At 47.4% G+C, this 19,925-nt stretch overlaps 1 protein-coding gene across 1 annotated transcript in view; it reads left to right on the top strand.

Annotated features, from left to right (window-relative positions):
* The window catches only part of LOC122368315 (patched domain-containing protein 3-like), a 34,648-nt gene extending 20,339 nt beyond the window's left edge, over positions 1 to 14,309 (top strand). Inside the window, exons 2-10 of the mRNA XM_043342125.1 lie at positions 1,042 to 1,735; positions 3,120 to 3,457; positions 5,821 to 6,021; positions 7,316 to 7,447; positions 10,023 to 10,169; positions 10,508 to 10,674; positions 11,096 to 11,308; positions 11,579 to 11,791; positions 12,124 to 14,309. Of these exons, the coding sequence (XP_043198060.1) occupies positions 1,042 to 1,735; positions 3,120 to 3,457; positions 5,821 to 6,021; positions 7,316 to 7,447; positions 10,023 to 10,169; positions 10,508 to 10,674; positions 11,096 to 11,308; positions 11,579 to 11,791; positions 12,124 to 13,101 (3,083 nt within the window). The 3' untranslated portion in view covers positions 13,102 to 14,309. The remainder of the gene's footprint in view (positions 1 to 1,041; positions 1,736 to 3,119; positions 3,458 to 5,820; positions 6,022 to 7,315; positions 7,448 to 10,022; positions 10,170 to 10,507; positions 10,675 to 11,095; positions 11,309 to 11,578; positions 11,792 to 12,123) is intronic.
* The last annotated feature ends 5,616 nt before the right edge of the window (positions 14,310 to 19,925 follow it).

Here is a 19,925-nt window from a genome sequence, read left to right as displayed (position 1 = left end):
AAATACTGAATAAAACCAAACATTTCTTAAACTACAAAAGAGATCAAAGGATCGTACACCGCAGAAGAAGCTGCTGAAGTTCTTAATAAAGAGATGCAAACAGTTTCAGAATCAAAGACAGACCAAGTTTACCCAAACGCTACATTACATCACCCCACAGTATCGACTTCAACGGCCAGTTTCACAGACGATGGGAACCGACCGGACAAGTTGACGACCTTCATGTCTATCTCAGACTCGACCCATCCCAGCCCGCCATCCGCCGCACCTATACCAGTCGGCACTGCAAGTTGCACTTTTCAGTTGCTCAGATTCCTGGGAGAATTATGCAAAACTGGCGGCGCTGACCGCAAAAATCCACGGCGGCAAAGGTCCAGCGTAAAACGTTACTCAACGGTTACAATAGGGCGTTTCTCAATCCATTGCACCAAACGACCAAAGTACTATGCACCGCGCGCACGTGAACCGGGACAGATTGTTTAAAGATTGTCAGTGCAGAATAAATATGGTTGAAGAATGGGTCTGAAAATTGGGTGATTTGATTAATTGATTCCAGGATAAGCATGATTGTTCACATGAAGTTGCGTATTCAGGCTTCACTAGCGGTTGCTACACACATATCAGACAATAGAAGTTGCAGCCCTGACGCGAACTTTTGTACCAGCGGTGTCCTTCAGACATGCTTAAGACAGTCTTACGGCACACGAGTCAGCAGAGGCCAGTAACCACATGTGCCGCTTTGGGCAGGACTGCTCTTTGTCGTAATTGTTTCAATGCATTCAAATTATGTACAAATATAATTTTATGATATCATTATCCACTGTCCCGCAATGACTTGTTAAATTTTGAGCCGTCTTGCGCTACCTTATTACTGTCCACTTCATCAGCCATAAGAACGCAGATGTGCATATTCATTTGCTGCATAACTCATAAATTCTACGTAAATTGTTTCTACCGTTCGTACTTTTTGGTTCGAAGAAAAAGGTAGATGTCTTTGAACCCTGTCACTTTATTCTGACGTCTCTTTCTTTCCTTCCGCAGGGCGCTCCGTAACATGCTCGGAGCGGTTCAACTTCGTGGACCCCATCCTAAAGCGCTGGTTCAGATGGCTGGGCTCACAAATCGGCAAACGTCCCGGCTACTTCCTCATCTTCCCCGTCTTCTTCAGCTTGCTCGCCCTCACCGGCTTCCAGCGTCTTCACACCGAGAGTCGACCCGAGAAACTCTTCGCCCTGAAATCTGGTCGCGCGCAGCAGGCGCTTAACCTCGTCGGGGAGCTTTTCCCTCTCAACGACACTGCGTTTGACCACACCCGAAGACATGACCTTAACAACTTAGTGCGTATACAGATATCCGCTCCGGATGGAGGCACCCTGCTAACCACCGACGCTCTAGCTGAAGTGGTTCAACTTGATCAACTAGTCCGCAACACCGTCATTCGCACAGATGTCGGAGGTGACTGGCGTTACGAGGACGTCTGTGCTTCTTGGGACGGGCACTGCGAGAAGAACGAAGCTCTTCGCCTGGCCAACATGGCCGCCGATCTGGAAAGTGGTGCCGTGAAGCTCTCCTACCCGATTCACCTGGTGGATATATGGAGTGACGAGCCGGCCATCATCCTACCCCAGGCTCTTGGATCGCCGGTGTTGGACAACAGCAGCACGGTGATTAGAGCCCCGGCCATCTCTCTCTCCTACTACACGGCCAGAGGACATGTCTACTACGGCGTCGACGTGTGAGTACAATGCAATGCAATAACACCACTTCACATATCCTGTCGCTTCTAAAACAGAGTTGACGTGTGGGTACAATATGGTATCTTGCGTTGATACAGCCCGAGGGCTCTGTGACCTCGACAACGTACCTACTAGAACTAGAACATTTCAAGTTCTGGCTGAGTGTCATATCACCTAAATTATTGTAAAGTGAAGTACAGTCCCTCCGGCCACGGTACGTCGGTACATTCCCGCAGCTATTGTAAGGAAAAAGTGAGTTTCGGAAGAAGACTCAATGTAGGGGAGGTCCATAAAGTCTTATACATACATGTAGATAAAAAAGTCAGTTAGCGCAGGTCAAATTAGGTCAGTGATTAGGTGAAGGGCGGGACTTCACAGCCACCATGTCTTTTGCTCCTTACGATGGCCACGCCCAATGCGTCAACGATCCCAGCACCCCTAGCTTGCCGTAAGTCGGCCGTACCAGGCCGTTCCTAAGCCGGACGATCCCGACTCCTCACCGACAGCACCCGGCCGAGCTCGAGCGGACCATCCACCGTCCGCCTCGGTCCGGTTTTGAGCCGCGGAAAAATGGAGCAGACCTTGGCGAGTCAGTCCGGGTTTGCGGGGTGGATGTCACGCAACAAGGGAGCGATGTAACCAGTGTCAGGGTCAGAGGACACTGGCGGGGGAGTTGGGTGATCCAGTTGTTACTGGGAACGGGACGAACAGGATGGTGCAGTCAGTCTAAAGTTCTGGCTGCTCGCAGCCTTTGTCCTGTGGTATCAATATGCTTTCAAAAATAGGCTCATAGATAATTCCCATTTCAGCCGAAATAGGTCTAGCAATGAGCATATCACGGGGCTTGCAGCCCATATATTGTCATGGGACATTATATTGTTTACATTGGATGGAAATGACCAGTGGCGGTGAACTAAACAACAATAATACCATTGCTCTCTTATATCTAAGCCTATCTAAGTTTGTGATTATCAAAAAAGGTTTTCCTTTTATAAGTCATCTAATGTTGGGCTGAAGCCTGAATTGAGAGACATTTGCGATTATCTATATAACAGCTAAGATGTATGTTAATATTTCTTCATTTTTTTCCATAACTCGGACTGTTATTGCACCCTCACGTTTTTGACCATATGATAATATCTTCAAAGCTGTCACTTCAGGTTCGCATGTCAAATAAAGTTCGCTTGACAATATTTCCCTTGAATCGCATGCTAGAATGTAAACATTTTCCGTTATGGTCAGGAACATAAAACATTTTTAATGCATCAAGCCGGTCCTTATATAATTGGGTGCTGTGTAGCGGGAGGCATCTTCATTTGTTTCCGTTTTCCTTCACAACAACGTTTTAGTCCTTCGCTAATAAGTCTCTTTTCTCTTTAACAGCTCTCGCCAATGGGAGAACGAAGTCCTTCAGCGTCTTCTGGAAGTCCAACCAACCCTGAAGCACGTCCACATCTCCTTCTACCTCTCTCAAACACTTGGCGAAGAACTTGACAACAACGTCTACTCGGTGATCCCCTACATGAGCGTCAACTACGTCCTCATGGGCACCTTCTGCGTACTGGCGTGCCTGATGAAGGACTGGGTGCGCGGTAAGCCGGTGGTGGTGTTGGCCGGACTTCTTGGGGCCGCCATGGCCACCGGCACCGCCTTCGGCATCCTCATGTACTGCGGTGTGCCCTTCATCGGCATCAACATTGCGGCGCCCTTCCTCATGCTCGGTGAGTAGAAGAGGTGGGATCAGGGGTGGACTTTTTTAGTTTAATTAGTAGATGAGGTAGATTTTGAGGAGTAGATACGCAAAGCTACATTTGATCTGATAATGGACGGGGTTTTTACTTTGAGGAGATGAGAGAGTGGAATGAACTTAGTTTGGCTCCTGGGTGGATGGGGAGTGGTGGGAAGGGGATGCTGACTTTGGTTGATAAGTAGGTGTACTGGGGGATGGAGAGATTGGATTTTGGTTTGTCCGTGGAGCGTCGAGAGCTTGGTTAGGCCAGTAACCGAACAATAGGTACTGGTTGCTGGTTTTGTACGTTTGCCTTTCTAAAAGGGCATCCCAGGACACATAAAGGACGTCCCAATGCGCAGTTAGGCACACTTCAGTCAGAACAGCGCACCACAGCACATTAGCTGACCGAGTGACCCAACATGGGCATCGAACGCCAACTCCCTGCGTCTGAACCGCTCCGGTCTTGTAAAGCAGCTAAAACACACATATTTAACCGACGAATCGGCATTGAATCTGTGATATCCAAAGCCCTCCGCAGTTTTAGTCCTAAATACTGCATAAGTTACCCCGGATATCATGCATACAGCGCTTCATAAAAGGAAACAAATCTTCTAGCTATTAGATAATAAGTAAGTAAAAATGCATGTGGGCTCAGTTTAAGCACCAATTTTAATCCGCTTCATAAGCCCAATCTAAGGTTGGAGTATGAATGCCAGTCTCTTGGCATGGCTGGCGCCTGGCCTTACCTAGGGTGTATCAGGAGACTTACCAGCTACCTCGGTGCCTCAGCCGCTTAGCTCAGGTGAGGCTCAGGCCACCGCCAAGGCCGCGCTGGCAACACCCTCCTGCCCCCCCCCCCCCCGCCCAGACGACCCCCCCCCCCCCCGAGCCGCCTCTGTGCAGACGCACTGAGGCGCTCCCGCTGAGTTATATGCAATATGCATTGACTGGGAGATTTACCAGAGATATGCCTGTATGGGCAGCGGCGGTGCCAGGCGGCGGAAAAGGGAGGTTCAGGTGCTTACAGCGCAACGGAACGGGCGTGGTTGCTGTTCAGGTGTTGAGGAAAGGGTTGGACCACAGTTAGCCTTGGTTTTGTTACGTAAGATGATTGAAAAAGAAGGATTGCTAGGCGTGTTACCATACGCTTTAACAGACAGCACGCATCTAGCAGAATGGATTCCCTCAGCGGACGAAACAGTGAATAACGTTGGACTTCGGAACGTCCAAAGCCTGCTTGACACTACAGCACAATGTCGGGAAAGCGCTCATATGAGGAAAAGCCAGGGATGTCTTGAATCAGAAATGGGGACAGTTTTTTTCATCTTCCGGAGCCGTCACGTAACAGCTCCGGTGCGAGACCATGTCTTCAGATATCCAGAAACTTCAGTTTATGTCACGAAAAGCTCTTGAAACAATAGGTATACTTACACCCATCTTGTGTGAATTACTTGCAAGAAACTTTCCCTGCGTGATGTCTCACAAAATTATACGATACATTTTTGGCTACATTTGCATTCAGGTGTCAAGCTGGTGAGGTAGCCTTTCTTGCGACTGACTAGCAGAGCCTGGACCACCTAACCCTGCCCCCTGCGCCGCCACTGGTCCTGACAGTACCTATACCGGTCTGGGGCACTGGCGGATTCAGCTCAGAGTTTTGGGAGGGGCGAACCATAGCAAGGTAGTGGTTCTTACCATGCAGCATACACTGTCTATAGGCGTAATGTTAAAATTTTGCCGTTTGGTAGGGGCGCCCTATTTGCGCACCCCTGGATCCGCCACTGGTCTGGGACCGCACCTGCCATCAGCGGCCGTAATGTATGGGAACCGCGCAGACAGACCCCTTCCGGAGCGACCAACGACCGCTGAATCGTCGCCAGCCCCCCCCCCCCCCGCCCCCAGACGCTGTGACATGGGCATGGAATGTCATCTGCATCTCATTCAAAGAATAAGATGCAGACTGCATAGAATGCTGGTCATGCTGACCGAAACTGGGGAGGTCCCGCGGTACACCCGGTTGGTTTCATTGAGCACGTGGTACCGGTGACCGCAATAGAACATTCGACACAGTGCCTGGTAGCGAGTTGAATGGTTGAACGATCTGAATGAGAATAAAATGACGTTGAGCTGACTTGCCGGCTGGTTTCAGCGCAAGAATAGACAACGAATGTTGAAATATGGAGCACGTAGATAATTATGCGTGCTGTTTTAGTCTGGTTACGGAATACCTTGCTGCTGTCTCTAAGGGCTGCCCCGGTATCCAAGAATTACCGTTCCTTGACGTATGTCCCCCGCCCACATGCATCTCCTATTCTCATCAACATCCACTGACCGATTCCCCGCTTTTCCCAGGTATCGGCGTGGACGACACGTTCGTCGTTCTCTCGGCCTGGTGGCGCACTCGTCTCACCGACTCCGTGCCTCGTCGCATGGCTGAGGCATACGAAGAAGCTGCTGTGTCCATCACCATCACATCTCTGACCGATATGTTTTCCTTCTGGGTGGGAGTGGCTACGCCGATTCCCAGCGTGCAGATCTTCTGCCTCTATACAGGTGAGTGAATAGGTGCGGATGCTTGCCTTCTAGGTCATTTGCCAGGACTTAATGCCTTTACACAAGTGAGTGAATATGTAAGTGAGGGTCCTCAGTTTAGGACATCACGTATAAGGTAATAGAAACTTTTGCTCTTTTCTTTGTAGGCGAGGATAACTTGATAAGACTATAAACTCTTTTTCTTTTTCACATTGTCATCATATAAATGCGCCACGGTTTTATACGTCAAGAAAATACTGGCGAATCGAAGTGTTGGAGCAAATGCCCCACGAAATCCGACAAGTTTTAGGAAATTGGAGCAACTTGTTTGGTGTAGGTATGCCCACCGCGACATCCAAGACCGCCTTTCTGGATTCGCCAGTGCTAGAAAATATGTCACGTAAATGGCATCCAGAAAAGGATTCGCCATCAAAAGGCAAAGGTCTTTAAGGCATGTCGGCAGAGCTGTACTTTACAGGCCTTGTTACTAATGAATAGGTACTAGCCGGTAGTAACTACAGCATGTTACCAAGCATTATAATTGGAAATAAATAGTATCAACTCACCGAGTCGCAATTAGTGAATACCAGTTTGCAGCATCTGTTACGTAAGCCAGAATTTTGCTGCAGCATCTCAGAAATGTTGCCTGAATGATCAACGACTAAGCAGAATTCGCTGGAAGCTAAAACTCGTTTTTGCACTTAGTGGTCATGTGGCATATAAAAGCAATAAAAATTGGCACGGAATCAAGTTGTTTTCCGTTCGGCTTCCATAAATCCCAGGTTGTCGCAGAGGCATAAACCATCGACGGAGAACGTGATTGTATGGAAAGTTTAATCACAGTAGCTGAAAGTGGCCTTAACAGTGACATTGAAAGTGGCAGTGACCGTGACAATGGCTGCAAAAGCAATTTTGACAATGAAAGAGGCCTGATAATCACAGGCCATACCGAAATGATAGCAGCTATATGCTATACTGCAACCGATATCTGATTAGATCGGTGAGATTTGATCAAACGGTGTGCGTTTTGCAGCGGTCAATGTCGCTTATAGACTCGCTGCAGTGCGTTCTCTGATTCCCAGGTGTCCATGTCTATATTTGGTGTCCGTTTTCGGCGTCCCTGTTTGTCTCTAGTCGTTCTGAAGTCTTAATCCGTGTCTGTGTCTAATTTGATTTTTATATCCCGTCTCTGCATCATAATCCTTGTCTAACAGCTATTATCAATGTGCCCTTTTCTTGGTGCCCGACGTCTTCCCTTTCTCTCTGCGATATCCGCATTACGAACGTTCAGCTAACACATCTCTGTTTCTTCCAGGAATGTCCGTGGTGTTCACTTACCTCTGGCACATATTCTTCTTCGGCGCCTGTCTGGCACTGTCGGGGTACGCCGAGCAGAAGAACCTCCACTCGGTTACCTTCCAGCCGATCCCGGCGCCTTCGGAAGCAGGTGAGGATTAACTGATCAGCCCTCGTACCGCTTCGTCGTCATAGCCATCTGCAGGCTGAAATGAGAAGCAAGGTTTTTTATCGCATCGTAAGGCCTTGTAAAATGCAAATTTGTAGGTAATGATTCAAAAGTTCAAGACGATCTTTTGAGGTTTTTGTCAGCTTAATTTTACTTTATGAGTTACTCACTAAATTACATTAGATTTGCTATTTCAATGTCATGTTTTAATTGTGAAGGCATTAACAGCGAAAACTAATGAAGTAAAGCCAATGTCATGAAAATTGTCAAAACCAAGGACATATTTTCTACGCATGTGGCCGAGGAAGTGGGCGGCAAGGCCCATGCTGCATGCATAAACCTAGGGTGACGGACGTTCCCGCCCGAGATCCAAATCCTGTGCACCACGATTTCCCTAAACTAAGGAGTGTCACAGACATGACCGCATATGTCATGTCGGAGTCCCGTCAGAGAACAACCCATCCAGACACTTTTCTCAAACCGGTCACCCGGGCAATCTGGACAGTCCGGATGGCAGTCCTTCTGTCAATGACCCCAGAAGACTTGTCCAGTATCCAAGTCAGGTTACTGCCTCCCGCGGGGGTAGCGGGGGAGGGGGGGGGGGCACTCAGACTGGCAGCTCAGTTACGCCGTCATAATCCTCAGTCGGCACCAGGGCCTGTACCGGAGCACGTCTGACCCGGTCCTGTGCCAGTAATCCTTTCATGGTCGCGGCGACCAAGGAGGCTTGGGAGGGGGGAGAGGGAGGGTTGCAGACTGCAGTGCAGTGCTAGACGTCAGCCAGGCGCACCCAGATTGAAGAACCGCTTCGTCGCTGGACAGCCAGGTGGCTCTACGCGACGGCCGGCCAGCCTGATTAGCATATTTCTTGTATTATATGATGTATTTAATAAATATGATTCGATCGCCCACTAATGATATGGCTTTTATGCCTAGAGACGGTGGTAGGTAAATTTATTCCAGGTAAAATCATAGATAATATAGGTAGCCTAATAAATAGCCTCTCTAAATCAAACCCAGATCCCAAACCCAAATCATGCCCAATTTATATATCAAACATTTTCTTTAAAAAACAAAGTCCTTAAAGGGACCCTCCCACCTTAACATTAGATTTGAGTTGAGATAGCCAAAATGGGGTCCCTGGCTCACAATTACCGGTTTCGGCACTCACAACATCGAGAAATGCCTTAAATCGGAAATATTGAATTTCAAAATTGCAGCATTTTGATTCAGAGGGGCTAATGCATAAGAATACCCCTCTGAATGTGTGACGTCAGCGCAGATATCTAACGGTTTTTAAATGTTTGACTAAAACGTTTTGTGGCACGCGGTGGTATATGCTGCTTTGCGCGCAACAAATGCCGCACTTTCAAATAAAGTCTCTAGGAACAGCGGAGATCCCAAAAAGTAAACAAAAGTAAAAGTCTAATATCTTGAAAACCGGTGAATATTTTTCGATGAAATTTGGTAGATATTCGTTTAATAATGCATAAGAATACCCCTCTGAATGTGTGACGTCAGCGCAGATATCTAACGGTTTTTAAATGTTTGACTAAAACGTTTTGTGGCACGCGGTGGTATATGCTGCTTTGCGCGCAACAAATGCCGCACTTTCAAATAAAGTCTCTAGGAACAGCGGAGATCCCAAAAAGTAAACAAAAGTAAAAGTCTAATATCTTGAAAACCGGTGAATATTTTTCGATGAAATTTGGTAGATATTCGTTTTTGCTCTTTCTGAACCGAGCGACATCACTTTCATGCCAATTCATTAACTTTTTTGAAGGTGGGAGGGTCCCTTTAAGCAATTTAATCACAAGCCCACATACGAGTAGTCTGCAGCCTGTCCCCGGCGGGTAACCAATGGTGTATCCTTGGAGGTCATATCTACCGGTCAGAAGAATGTAAATCCGCCATCGAGGCTAAACGGAATGATAGCCGCGCTGCAGTGCGTCCAGGATTTAACCACGCGTGAGACACGAATGGATTCACAGCTGAGCCGATTACATGACTCGTTACACCACCAACTCTGTAAGTCTCCACCCTCTGCTCCTTCACGAGGAAACTGGAAACGGATCTGACTTTTATACCGTTCAACCAGCAAACTGACCAGTCTCCCATTGTTTGGAACCCATCAATGTGTTCAGTTCATTGTCATGAGTGGCTGTCCTTTCCGCGATGGGGACACTACAGAACGGTTCCTTTTCCTTAGAATATTGTGTAGAATGGCAGCTGACATCTCATAAAGGTGATTTTATTCTGCTAATGGCTATTCTGCCATGTAGCTTTCTCTACACCCTAACCTTTCAAAGCGGAAACCCAATTCTAGTTTGGTTCCCATAAAAATAGTGCATCCTATATGCGTATGTGGCATGTGCAGTGGACGAAAATGCCATGGTGCCAGGCCACTGATACTATGTCATCCTATGTGATCGAACTTTTCACGACAGCCGTCATGGGCCTCCAAATTGACCTCTACTGACTTTTATGACCTCTGATGACCTCGTGTGACCTCTTCTTACCCCGTGTGACCTCTACTGACCTCGTTTAACCTCTGCAGCCCACCGTTCGCGTCTGTATCGCCTGTTCTGCACCGGTGGCCGCCCCAGCTCCGAGCCGTGGAGGGAGTCGGACAACAACGAGCACGGAGTCATGCACTTCTTCAAGTACACCTTTGCCAGGATCCTCAACATGCCCAAAGTCAAAGGTAAGCAGGAGCTTCAGTCACAGTCTTAAAATGGCGGGCAGGATTCCCATTCGCCCCTTCGGCCTTATGTGGAAAAGCAATAGGTCCAGCGAGGATTAAGGTCTAGAGAAAAAGGAATTATATTTTGTACCGACTCCTAAGAACTGGATATCGTAACATTCTATGAGATGGTAGCACGATCCTGGTGCTGCTTAGCTAGATTTGTCTGCACACTCGCCCCACATCCATCTTTCCTTGCCACGTCCGCCGATTTTCTAATCTCCATGCCCCTAAAGGCCACACTAAATTTGCGGCCTTGACGATCAGTATGTTCACCCACTCGTCATTCACTTCCACAGCGCTGGTGATGGTTCTGTTTGCCACCTACCTGGGTGGAGCCGTCTACGGGTGTCTTCAGGTTCAGGAAGGACTCGATAAGAGGAGGCTGGCACGCCAGGACTCGTACTCGCATAAGTTCTTCGTAGACCAGGCGAAATACTTCCAGGACCTGCCGTACAGGGTGCAGGTGAGAAGAAAAAGGAAGCTGCCACATAAATGCAACTGCACTTCGACCTCAATTGCTATCAGACTCAAGGCATCCGACTGGATGTATTTATGACGATTGCGATTATTATAACGATTTAATTGCCTGAATAGCAGTTAACGTAAAAGGCAAAGCCTCGTATACACCTGCATTGAAGATGCAATATTATTAGCACGGCGAATATAAATAATTGGTTTAGAATTTGGAATCATGCTTACCGATTGCGTGCATGCACTTAATTGCTTGTGTGCTGTTTGTGGAGCTACTCTGAATACTATACCATATGAATGCTTTGCAGTCCCGTGTATTGCTGTTCATGTCCTATTAGTTATTTCCCGTGCTAATGCCTTCCAAGGCACAAGGCTCATACCGATGACTGAACGCTGCATTCGTTATATTCCAGGTCATTCTGAACGGTACTCTCCCCTACTGGGAACCGGAGATCCAGGAACAGGTGGAGACGCTGATGGAGACGTTTGAGAACTCCACCTACGTCAGTGACAGGCTGTACAACGACTGCTGGCTGCGGGAGTGGGTCAACCTGGTGGAAAACAGTCGCGGCATCCTCAACTTCAACGTGTCCACTCCGGAAGAGTGGATCAGCAGCCTCAAGAGTGTAAGCGATGCGCTTCCAATGCAGGTTGCCCCGAAATGGATGGCTTCCAACTCTTGAAATCCCAGCCAGTGCAACTGTAGATAAAGCGACATCTATATGAATGCTCAACGATAGACATCATACTCACTAAGTCTTCTAGTGACGCTGTGATACACTTCTAACTGGCTTACCCTTGAAACCCTTGAAATAAGTACACGCAAATCCTCATTTGATTGCATGTTTTATTTTCATTTTGACGTCAATCTCTAATGGTCTTCCTTCTTCTTGCAGGTGTTCCTCTTCAACAGTGACAGACGTTTCAAGCTGGATGTGGTCTTCGACGAGAGCGGTCAGGAGATCGTTGCCTCGCGCTTCCTCATCCAGACACACGATGTTCGCGGAGTGACCCAAGACAGTGAGATGATGGAGGAACTGCGCAGAATCTGCGACGCATCGCCACTCAAGTGCGAGGTCTTCGAGCCACACTTCATCTTCTTCGATCAGGTGAGCTGGGCCGAAGGGCCGGGATGGGCAGGACACTCATGTCCTGCTAAGTGCTTGCTGCTTGCATACTCATGTGCTCGATGCTTGCTAAGTGGATCAGCTGATTGAATTGGTAAAAAGCGTACAGTCGTTTGTAGTGACTTTCCCAAACAATAACATGCAAGTTTTTCAATTAGTTCCCGTGTTGTCCTGTTGACATTAATGTCAGAGGATGCAGGTATCAATCGCTTGTTGTGTCAAACTTTCACAATGCAAATGGCTACGTAGCACCATGTTGACTCTGACTGACACATTTCCGACTTCTGATCGCTTTCCTTTTCTTCTGTTTACAGTACACGTACGTCCGGACCATCACCATCCAGTCGACTGTCGTTGCCACCATCATCATGTGCATCATCTCCCTCATCTTCATCCCCAACCCCATCTGCTCCCTCTGGGTGGCCCTCAGCATCATGAGTATCGAGATCGGAGTCATCGGCTACATGTCTCTCTGGGGAGTCAACCTGGACAGTATCTCCATGATCAACCTCATCATGTGCATCGGTTTCTCGGTGGATTTCTCGGCTCACATCAGCTACGCCTACATGTCAGCACACGGTCTTTCGGCTGACCGTCGCGTCGAAGAAAGCCTCTACTGTCTGGGTCTTCCGATTCTTCAAGGTGCCGTGTCTACGATCATCGGTGTTAGCACGCTTATTCTGGCTCCTTCGTACATCTTCGAGGTGTTCTTCAAGACCATCTTCCTGGTGATCTTCTTCGGCGTCATGCACGGTCTGATCCTGCTGCCTGTGATGCTGTCCATCTTCGGACCTGGCTCAGCTCTGTGTGGAAGGAGACCATCACGGGACGAAGAACAAGCTGAGGACTCTTCAACCACCCCACAACCGCCTGCGTACCTCACCCCTGGACCTCTGGTTCCTAACAAGCCCGACGTCGCTCCAGAGATAATGGCTATCGCGCCAGCGATCGCTTCAGTAACGTCTGACTCTCAAGGATCGCCTCCAGGGTCTTCAACTTCCACGCTGACCAAATCTGGCCAGCCGACACCTTTCGCATGCGGAGTCACTGAAGCGCAGAAGCTGTCCTTCGCACTAGATCTCTCCGGAGATGACACGAGCAGTGTGGGCTCCGCGCCGCATATTCCTCGCGCAAGGCTGGTACGACGCCGCTCGAGGTGCGCATCGGCAACCAAGGACACTTATAGCAACGCGGGATATTGTAGTGATAGCGAGGGAACCAGTGTGTCGGGTGCGGGTGGCACCGACACCGGATTCTCCGACGCCGCAGAAGACAAGAGTGGTACAGAGTGACACCACGTCGGGTAACGTCACGTCGAGTAACGTCACTTTATGCCGCGCCGCGTGAGGTTGGCCGCATCATGGAGATACCATGAGGCCAATGGAGCGACAAAGCAAGAACGACATCCTCTATTGTCGGTACGTGACCAAATGTCACCCGCTCGAATGCAGAATAGCTCTGCGAATCGTGAACAGCTTCCAAGCTGAGGGAACCATGCGAGGGAGGTAATGACGGAAGATGTGGTCATGTCATCTTGTCGATTGTAGTGATAGACATGAGATTATGGTGGAACCAAACGGGTGCCATGTGGACTGATAGCCATAAGATGGTTATTAGCAGCGTCTTGTGTGCCATATGACCCATCGAAAACGGGCACCATGTTGCATGCCATCATATTTTGTAGGATATGTTCATTGCAATTCAATACAATAGATTCAATGTTTCGGATGAAATGAGAAATGCATTTTGCACTGAAAAGTCATCCACATGTTTTGACGTTCGTAACTTCATTTTTTCCTCAGCTTGTGCCCCTCTATTTTATTTTTCTCCATGTGTGGAATGTGTCTCGATGAGCCCAAATCAAACTGCTGACGCCATATGATACCCGCACCGGGAAAGCCATGCATGTTCATTGTTCACGATGATGTCTTTGTAATAGTACGTGTAGTGTGTCATCCGCCTTAGACGGAGATGAATGGTATCGTGAAACAGTGCCATGTCCGCCCTTTGCTGAAACCCTTCATTTGTGTATATGGCCTATCTTGTTTTAATATTTATGAATGAACCAAAGCTCGTTTTCCTTTGCTTGTTTTTGCTCAAGACAGTGATGTCGGTTAGTTAAGTAGGAGGGGTATGAAGAATCTCTGATTGCTCTGTGCTTAAAATGTATTCGCTGTGACGGATTCGAGATGTGACGGATTCGTAATGTGCCTTGATTTACCACGATGTTCGTAGACTTGTAGGATTACGTAGCAGTTCAATGATAAATAATGCGAATGAATTTGTCTGTCGTAAAGATAATGATGGTGCATTATGCTTGCAACACTTTTTGGCGACGCAATTTGAACAATCAATAAGTGACTCATTACCTGTTTTCTGCATGTTGCGCTAGTTTACATGAGTTCTGTGATTGACAGTGTAATGTCTCACTGTCTCAACATATGTTTTTTATAAAAATGTTCTCTGGTTCGTAAGAAATAATAAACAAACGGCAAAAACACGGTGTTATGGACAAACGGAACGCAGTGTTAGCGAGTGCGTAGCTGGTTCGTGGAGTGTTCGTAGATGATAAAGTTATTCTTTTCAACACCGATCTAAAATGGGCATAAATGCGCGCAATTAATTTTTTTACCTTTGAGGATTAACGTCAAACATCAATCAGAGTTGCTAAATCCTTAACTCAAGTATCAAATACAAACAAGGGGAAATAAGAGAAAATTCCCATGAGTACATGTAAGAAAAACCAAATCAAAAACAAATAATAAACGTATTTGGCTTCCGATCGTTCCCATTGACTTAAGCAACGTCACTAGATAAAATAGACGACATTCACAAAAAGACACAACCGAATACAAATGTAAAAGTAGGTATGTAAAGACTTGATTGCAATGCCTGACGAATATGTGCAAGCAAAATTACTTACGATTACCCCATTTATAATGCACATATTGCACAACATTCCTACATCTATGTGAACGATATGCATTAGCAGGAAAATGAGCCTCACAAACGGATTTTGAGCAGAGCATCAGGAGAAAATCCGTTTGGGATGACTAATGCGCTTTTACTTTGCTCATACATGTAGTGACGTAATGGATGACGCAGTTACGTGACGTAGTTACTGACACGGCATTCACATACCCACATAATGCATGACACAACAACGATGGCGTGGTTTGTAATAGGCTTAATGACGTCACTCAAAGCTATACTGAGGTCGATCTGAGTAATTTCCTCTCATCCCGCCACTAAATTGAGCGCACCGGATGAGTCATCCTTGTGTTATGTGCGCACGGTTGACAGTACCACGCAGGGTACGGTCGCACGATGCATTCGTGTGCGTCGAACTGCTTGTATTGATTGATTGACAAAAATGGCAGGGATTGATGCTATCGTTTCATGAGCGAGTTGGCATCAACTAATATAAGTGCTACGTGGTAGAATTACGGGAGCCGCCTTATGCAGGAGATGATGAAGGGATGAACAAGCGGCGCAGTCGAGTCAAGCGGTTGCAGAGAAATAGGTGATGAGTTACTTCAAAGGTAAGACTATATGCAAATCCTCTTCTCCTTTTCAGGCAAGAATGTTTTTACGGATTGGATTTGAACCAATTTGTAGAAGTTTTTCGAAGGTTGGTGATGTGACAACGCAAACAATAATTCAAAGATGATATTATATTTTTGTGAATTATTAAAACATCATAGAGGAATATAAATAGCACAATTCAATTCGCCGAGAAAAATTGCCTCAGGCACCTTTTGGTCTAAAATACTAACTTTAACATTTGACCTCACTCGACAAGACCGTGGCCTGATATCGACCTAACCTTCATCCACTTATGGTGGCAGGTATGTACAGTACCTACAGGTCTCGCGGGTTTTAGCGGTAGGTTTTGCACCTAGAAAATTTAGTATGCTTCAGGCTATATCTCCGTCGTCGTAAGCCTTTAAGTGTTGAAGATGCGATCGATTTGTTCATTCACGACCCTGCCATTATTGTATAAAATGGCTTCATCGTAGATCGATTAGTTTCTGAGATATAACCGGAAATTTAAAACGGCAGAACCTACCACTTAATCTCGCGAGAGCCGTACATACATACCGCTAATTGAGTACGCCCATTGAATAATGAGTTCTATGAGTAAAATTGCCCATAAACATATGCCGCACATATCCTATAGTTCGTCTATGGTAACCTCAACCTGACCTGAACTTGACTTTGACCTTTCATGACATTGTACGCAATGCATCTTGTCTTGGTAGCCTGAGAACGCGTTTAGTGTGATCAGTCTCAGTCCATTGTTGACCACCTGGGCTCCAAAGCCGGTTATGTAGAAAATTGCATTTTTTTCCTTTGACCGGACCTTGACCTGACCTGTGTACCTACTTAGGCAAGCATTTTTTTTTTGCTCATAGAGACGCACAAAGTGGCTTGCCGTTTTCCCAACCCCCGTCTTTCTGCGGCCACTCGTTCGGAAGTTAGACAGGTGGGTACAGACTACAGAATCTGCCCCCCCCCCCCCCCCCCAGCCAGCAGGGCGTATATGGCTGAATAGCCCAGCGGGGCGCGGGTTAATTAAAAAAACAACGTATCGTAGAGCAACGTATCCAGAGAATGGATAACAGCACGCTTATTGCTTGATAGCTTGAACGAAGGTCCACTCCCATTTTTTTTTGTTTCTTACGATGAATGATATAAGATGATTAGGGTTGAATTTTCACATTTTTGAAATCTCTCATCTTGAGTTATAATTTGGAGAGGCAACGTAACACGACTAACATCAGGTGACCCCGTCACCCCGGGCCCGCCCTTGTAATATGAAATTCGAAACATGCCTCCCTATACGTTACGTGGACTTGGCTGTCTGCTATTTTTTAATGTTTCATATTTATGCGAAATGTCTAATTAATTATTGACAATGCCTGAGAACGTACCGGTCACGGGTCGCGGGTCAGGTCAATAATTTCGTTGTCTACTAAAATCAGCATAGAACGAATGCTACCAAACGTCAATATCTTTTATACCTATCGACGCATGACGCTGATATTGATATTTTGTCAAGTGACCTTACAATTGATGCAGCATAATGGTCGAGACGTTTTAGGCTGGTATCTCTCATGCTCGGCCCGGGGGCTCAGGCGTTATTTTCATTTCACCCATTTTGCGGAGACCCCGCTCTCAACACAACACCTGACGCCATGACAGTGCACAGAAATGAACACCAATCACCGCTCCCAAACTCACGAGTTTCTTCCCTGTTCCTTCAAGCCCACCGTTCCCAAGCTCACGAGCTCACCCTAGACTCACCTCGACAGAAGGTAAGCACGAGTTCCTCCATCCGCTCACAGATGGCTCTGACAGGTGCGCTCCGGGGTGAGAGGCCGCTCGCGGGCCCCGTCCCGTTCCGCCGCCGTGTGCTGCGCGCTCTGCCCCCGAGCCGGCCGCGAAGTGCAGGTACGAGCGGATGAACATTACTACTAAAGACGTATGCTTATTAGTGGTAATTTCTATGCTTGTTGTCAACTAACTATGGCATCATTTTTTAATATAATGTATTTTATGTAAATGGAAGTTCTCAAATGGGAGAAACGCCAGGGGCGTCGCCACGGATTTTTGACTGGGGGGGACGGATTGGCTGACTAAAAACCCAAAAGTTAGTTAGTTTACCGTACAATTTCAGGCGTATGCACTACTTGTAACGCATACACAATACACATGTTCTCATGATCTCGCGTGGAGGCGTTATTAGTCACACTCTTCTCTACCTGTGGATGAATTGGCGGCGCGAAGCGCCGCGAAAATTGGCAAAAACTCTTGGCAAAACAGTCCCAAAACGCATAAATTTTGCATCCCGCGTAATAAGTTTGATACCAGGACAGTTAGGGTCTGGTCACCAAGTCAAGCAGCCCTGCCTCTAAAAAATCGTGTGGTCCTCTGTAAACCGCTGTCAACCATAGGTACAGCTTTTTTCCAACTTCTGTGCAGTGTAGCTGCAGGACTGCGGGGTCGGAGCCGACTTCGGTCGTAGTCGACGGTTTTGGTCGGATAGTTACGGAGTTGGAGTCACCAAAATCGTAACAGACTTCAACTCTGAAGTCAGAGTCAACGTCATCCCCGAGGATGGGTCGAATAAGAGCTGGAGATTCTGTTGGCTGTGGTGATTGTAGGGGTCATGGTAAGACCAATGTAGGGGCGTACTGAGCATTAAGTCCTCCTGGGCTCTCTCAGACCAGGACGAGGTCCTCTCACCCTCAAGCATTAAGCGTTCAAAGGCCATGGTGAGACCTTCTGCTGTCGGATGGCCTCGAACGGGAAGAGGGCCGTTTGAGAGTGAGCTGAAGGTCTTGACTATTACGAATATCCTATGTAAAATGCATGGTCTCTGCAAGCTGTTGTCCTACTGCACTCTGAGACTTTGGGACAGATCTTCAGCCCTTGTTGGATATGGTCGCCCCTACAACTGGAGCTTTGGCTCCCTATCGAGGACCTGGGACGGACAGTCCAGAGCTGCACCTCGTAGATAATGTTATCTTTTAATGTGCCAAGAAACGTTCAGAGACAAAAGCATCACATCACATGTTTTTTTTCACTCCGATGCGGGCCGAGGGATGCCGTGGTCGGAGATGGAGTGGGGACTCCGAGCGTTTTTTTTTTTTTTAAGCCGGAGTCGGAGTTACCAAAATCATCTACTCCGCAGCCCTGTAAGCAAGGGTACAGTGTCAGCAATTCGCAGATTCAATTTGTATACGAGTAGGTATCCGCAATTTCATCCTAAAACGACAATACACCAATGTCGTAGGTCACTTTTTAAATCATTCATGGGGATATTTTTGCGGGGGACGTCCCCCCCGGATTCCTCGACTGGGGGGGACGCGTCCCCCCCGTCCCCCCCGGTTTCGACGCCCATGAGAAACGCTTGCGAGTATGAGAACTATTTTCTAGTGGAGGAATTCACCGGTGCTACGCACTCAGCTGATTGCCCGGCAGGCGTAACTGGTGGCGGCCCGTCAGGACATAGGGATTTCTCCCGGATCTTGGGATATTGATAAAGTATTGGCTATTTGTCAATGATCGGGTATTCATTTTGAGCAGCTCAGACTATGAGTGAGTGTAAGCGATGGAATGGTATATGCCTATCATTCCAGGCTACAGGGATTCAGGTCAAAGGATTTGATTTTGGATAGTCAATCCGAATCGTAATTCGCTGTTCATGCCCCCGTCTCGAGTGTTCACTGTTCGGCTGCCGCACTCGTATGTCAGGTCAATTGTCGAACATTTGATGCAAACAATTGCTCAAATGTTTGAATGGATGAATCAACAGTGCCAGTGCCGACCCTTAGTAAAAATATGTTGCGCGAGGTCCAATTCTAGTGATGTCCGATCGTGCTATTCCATGTAACGGGAGAGTTCCAAAGTTTAGTGTGTCTATCTGGAGGCCAGCCGTTCCACAACTGACTTCCACTAGCTATACGGCTGCTCAATGCTCATAGGCGGCGGAACCGGGGGGGGGGGGGGAGGGCACAGGGGCACCCTTGATTTTGCCAGTTTAACATTAGCCCTATGTGCGGTGCATGAAATAATGGGACCAAAATTCGGCAGTGCCCCCCTCCCCCTCCTTAATTGAAGGTGTTCCGCCGCTACTGCGGCTGCTCCCACAAATCGCAGACCACCCCTTTTATCACTGCGAGTCCAACCAATTCTCCGCTAAGGGATGCACATTTCAGAAAAAAAAATACAATATCATGAAAAATATGTTTAACGATTTTAGACCTTAGCTCTCTTTTTCCAGACATACAACATTTATTTTAGCAGTTGTAAGTTAAATTAGGATGTAACTCTCAGCCGTATCTCTTCGATTCGATGATAGAAATTTCAAGCGCCAGAGATGGGGACAAAATAGTAGGTCTCTTGCCTCAATGCGCCTGGAGTTAAATATTCTTATATGCAACGGTGCAGCTTTGTATACACGGTTGTACCTACAGTGTTGGAACCGTTCTGTTGACCTAGAGATATTTTGCCATTGACCTAGAGATATCCTGGGACACTTCCCAATAAGTCTCAAGGCTGAGACATTTTGTCTCTAGCTGCGCTGACCCGCGGACTGGCAGCGCGGGCC

The sequence above is a fragment of the Amphibalanus amphitrite genome, unplaced genomic scaffold, assembly GCF_019059575.1.
Source record: "Amphibalanus amphitrite isolate SeventyFive unplaced genomic scaffold, NRLGWU_Aamphi_draft 000938F_arrow, whole genome shotgun sequence".
Lineage (NCBI taxonomy): Eukaryota > Metazoa > Arthropoda > Thecostraca > Balanomorpha > Balanidae > Amphibalanus > Amphibalanus amphitrite.
Note: the sequence above shows the minus strand (reverse complement) of the source record. Positions and strands in the feature narration are given on the sequence as shown.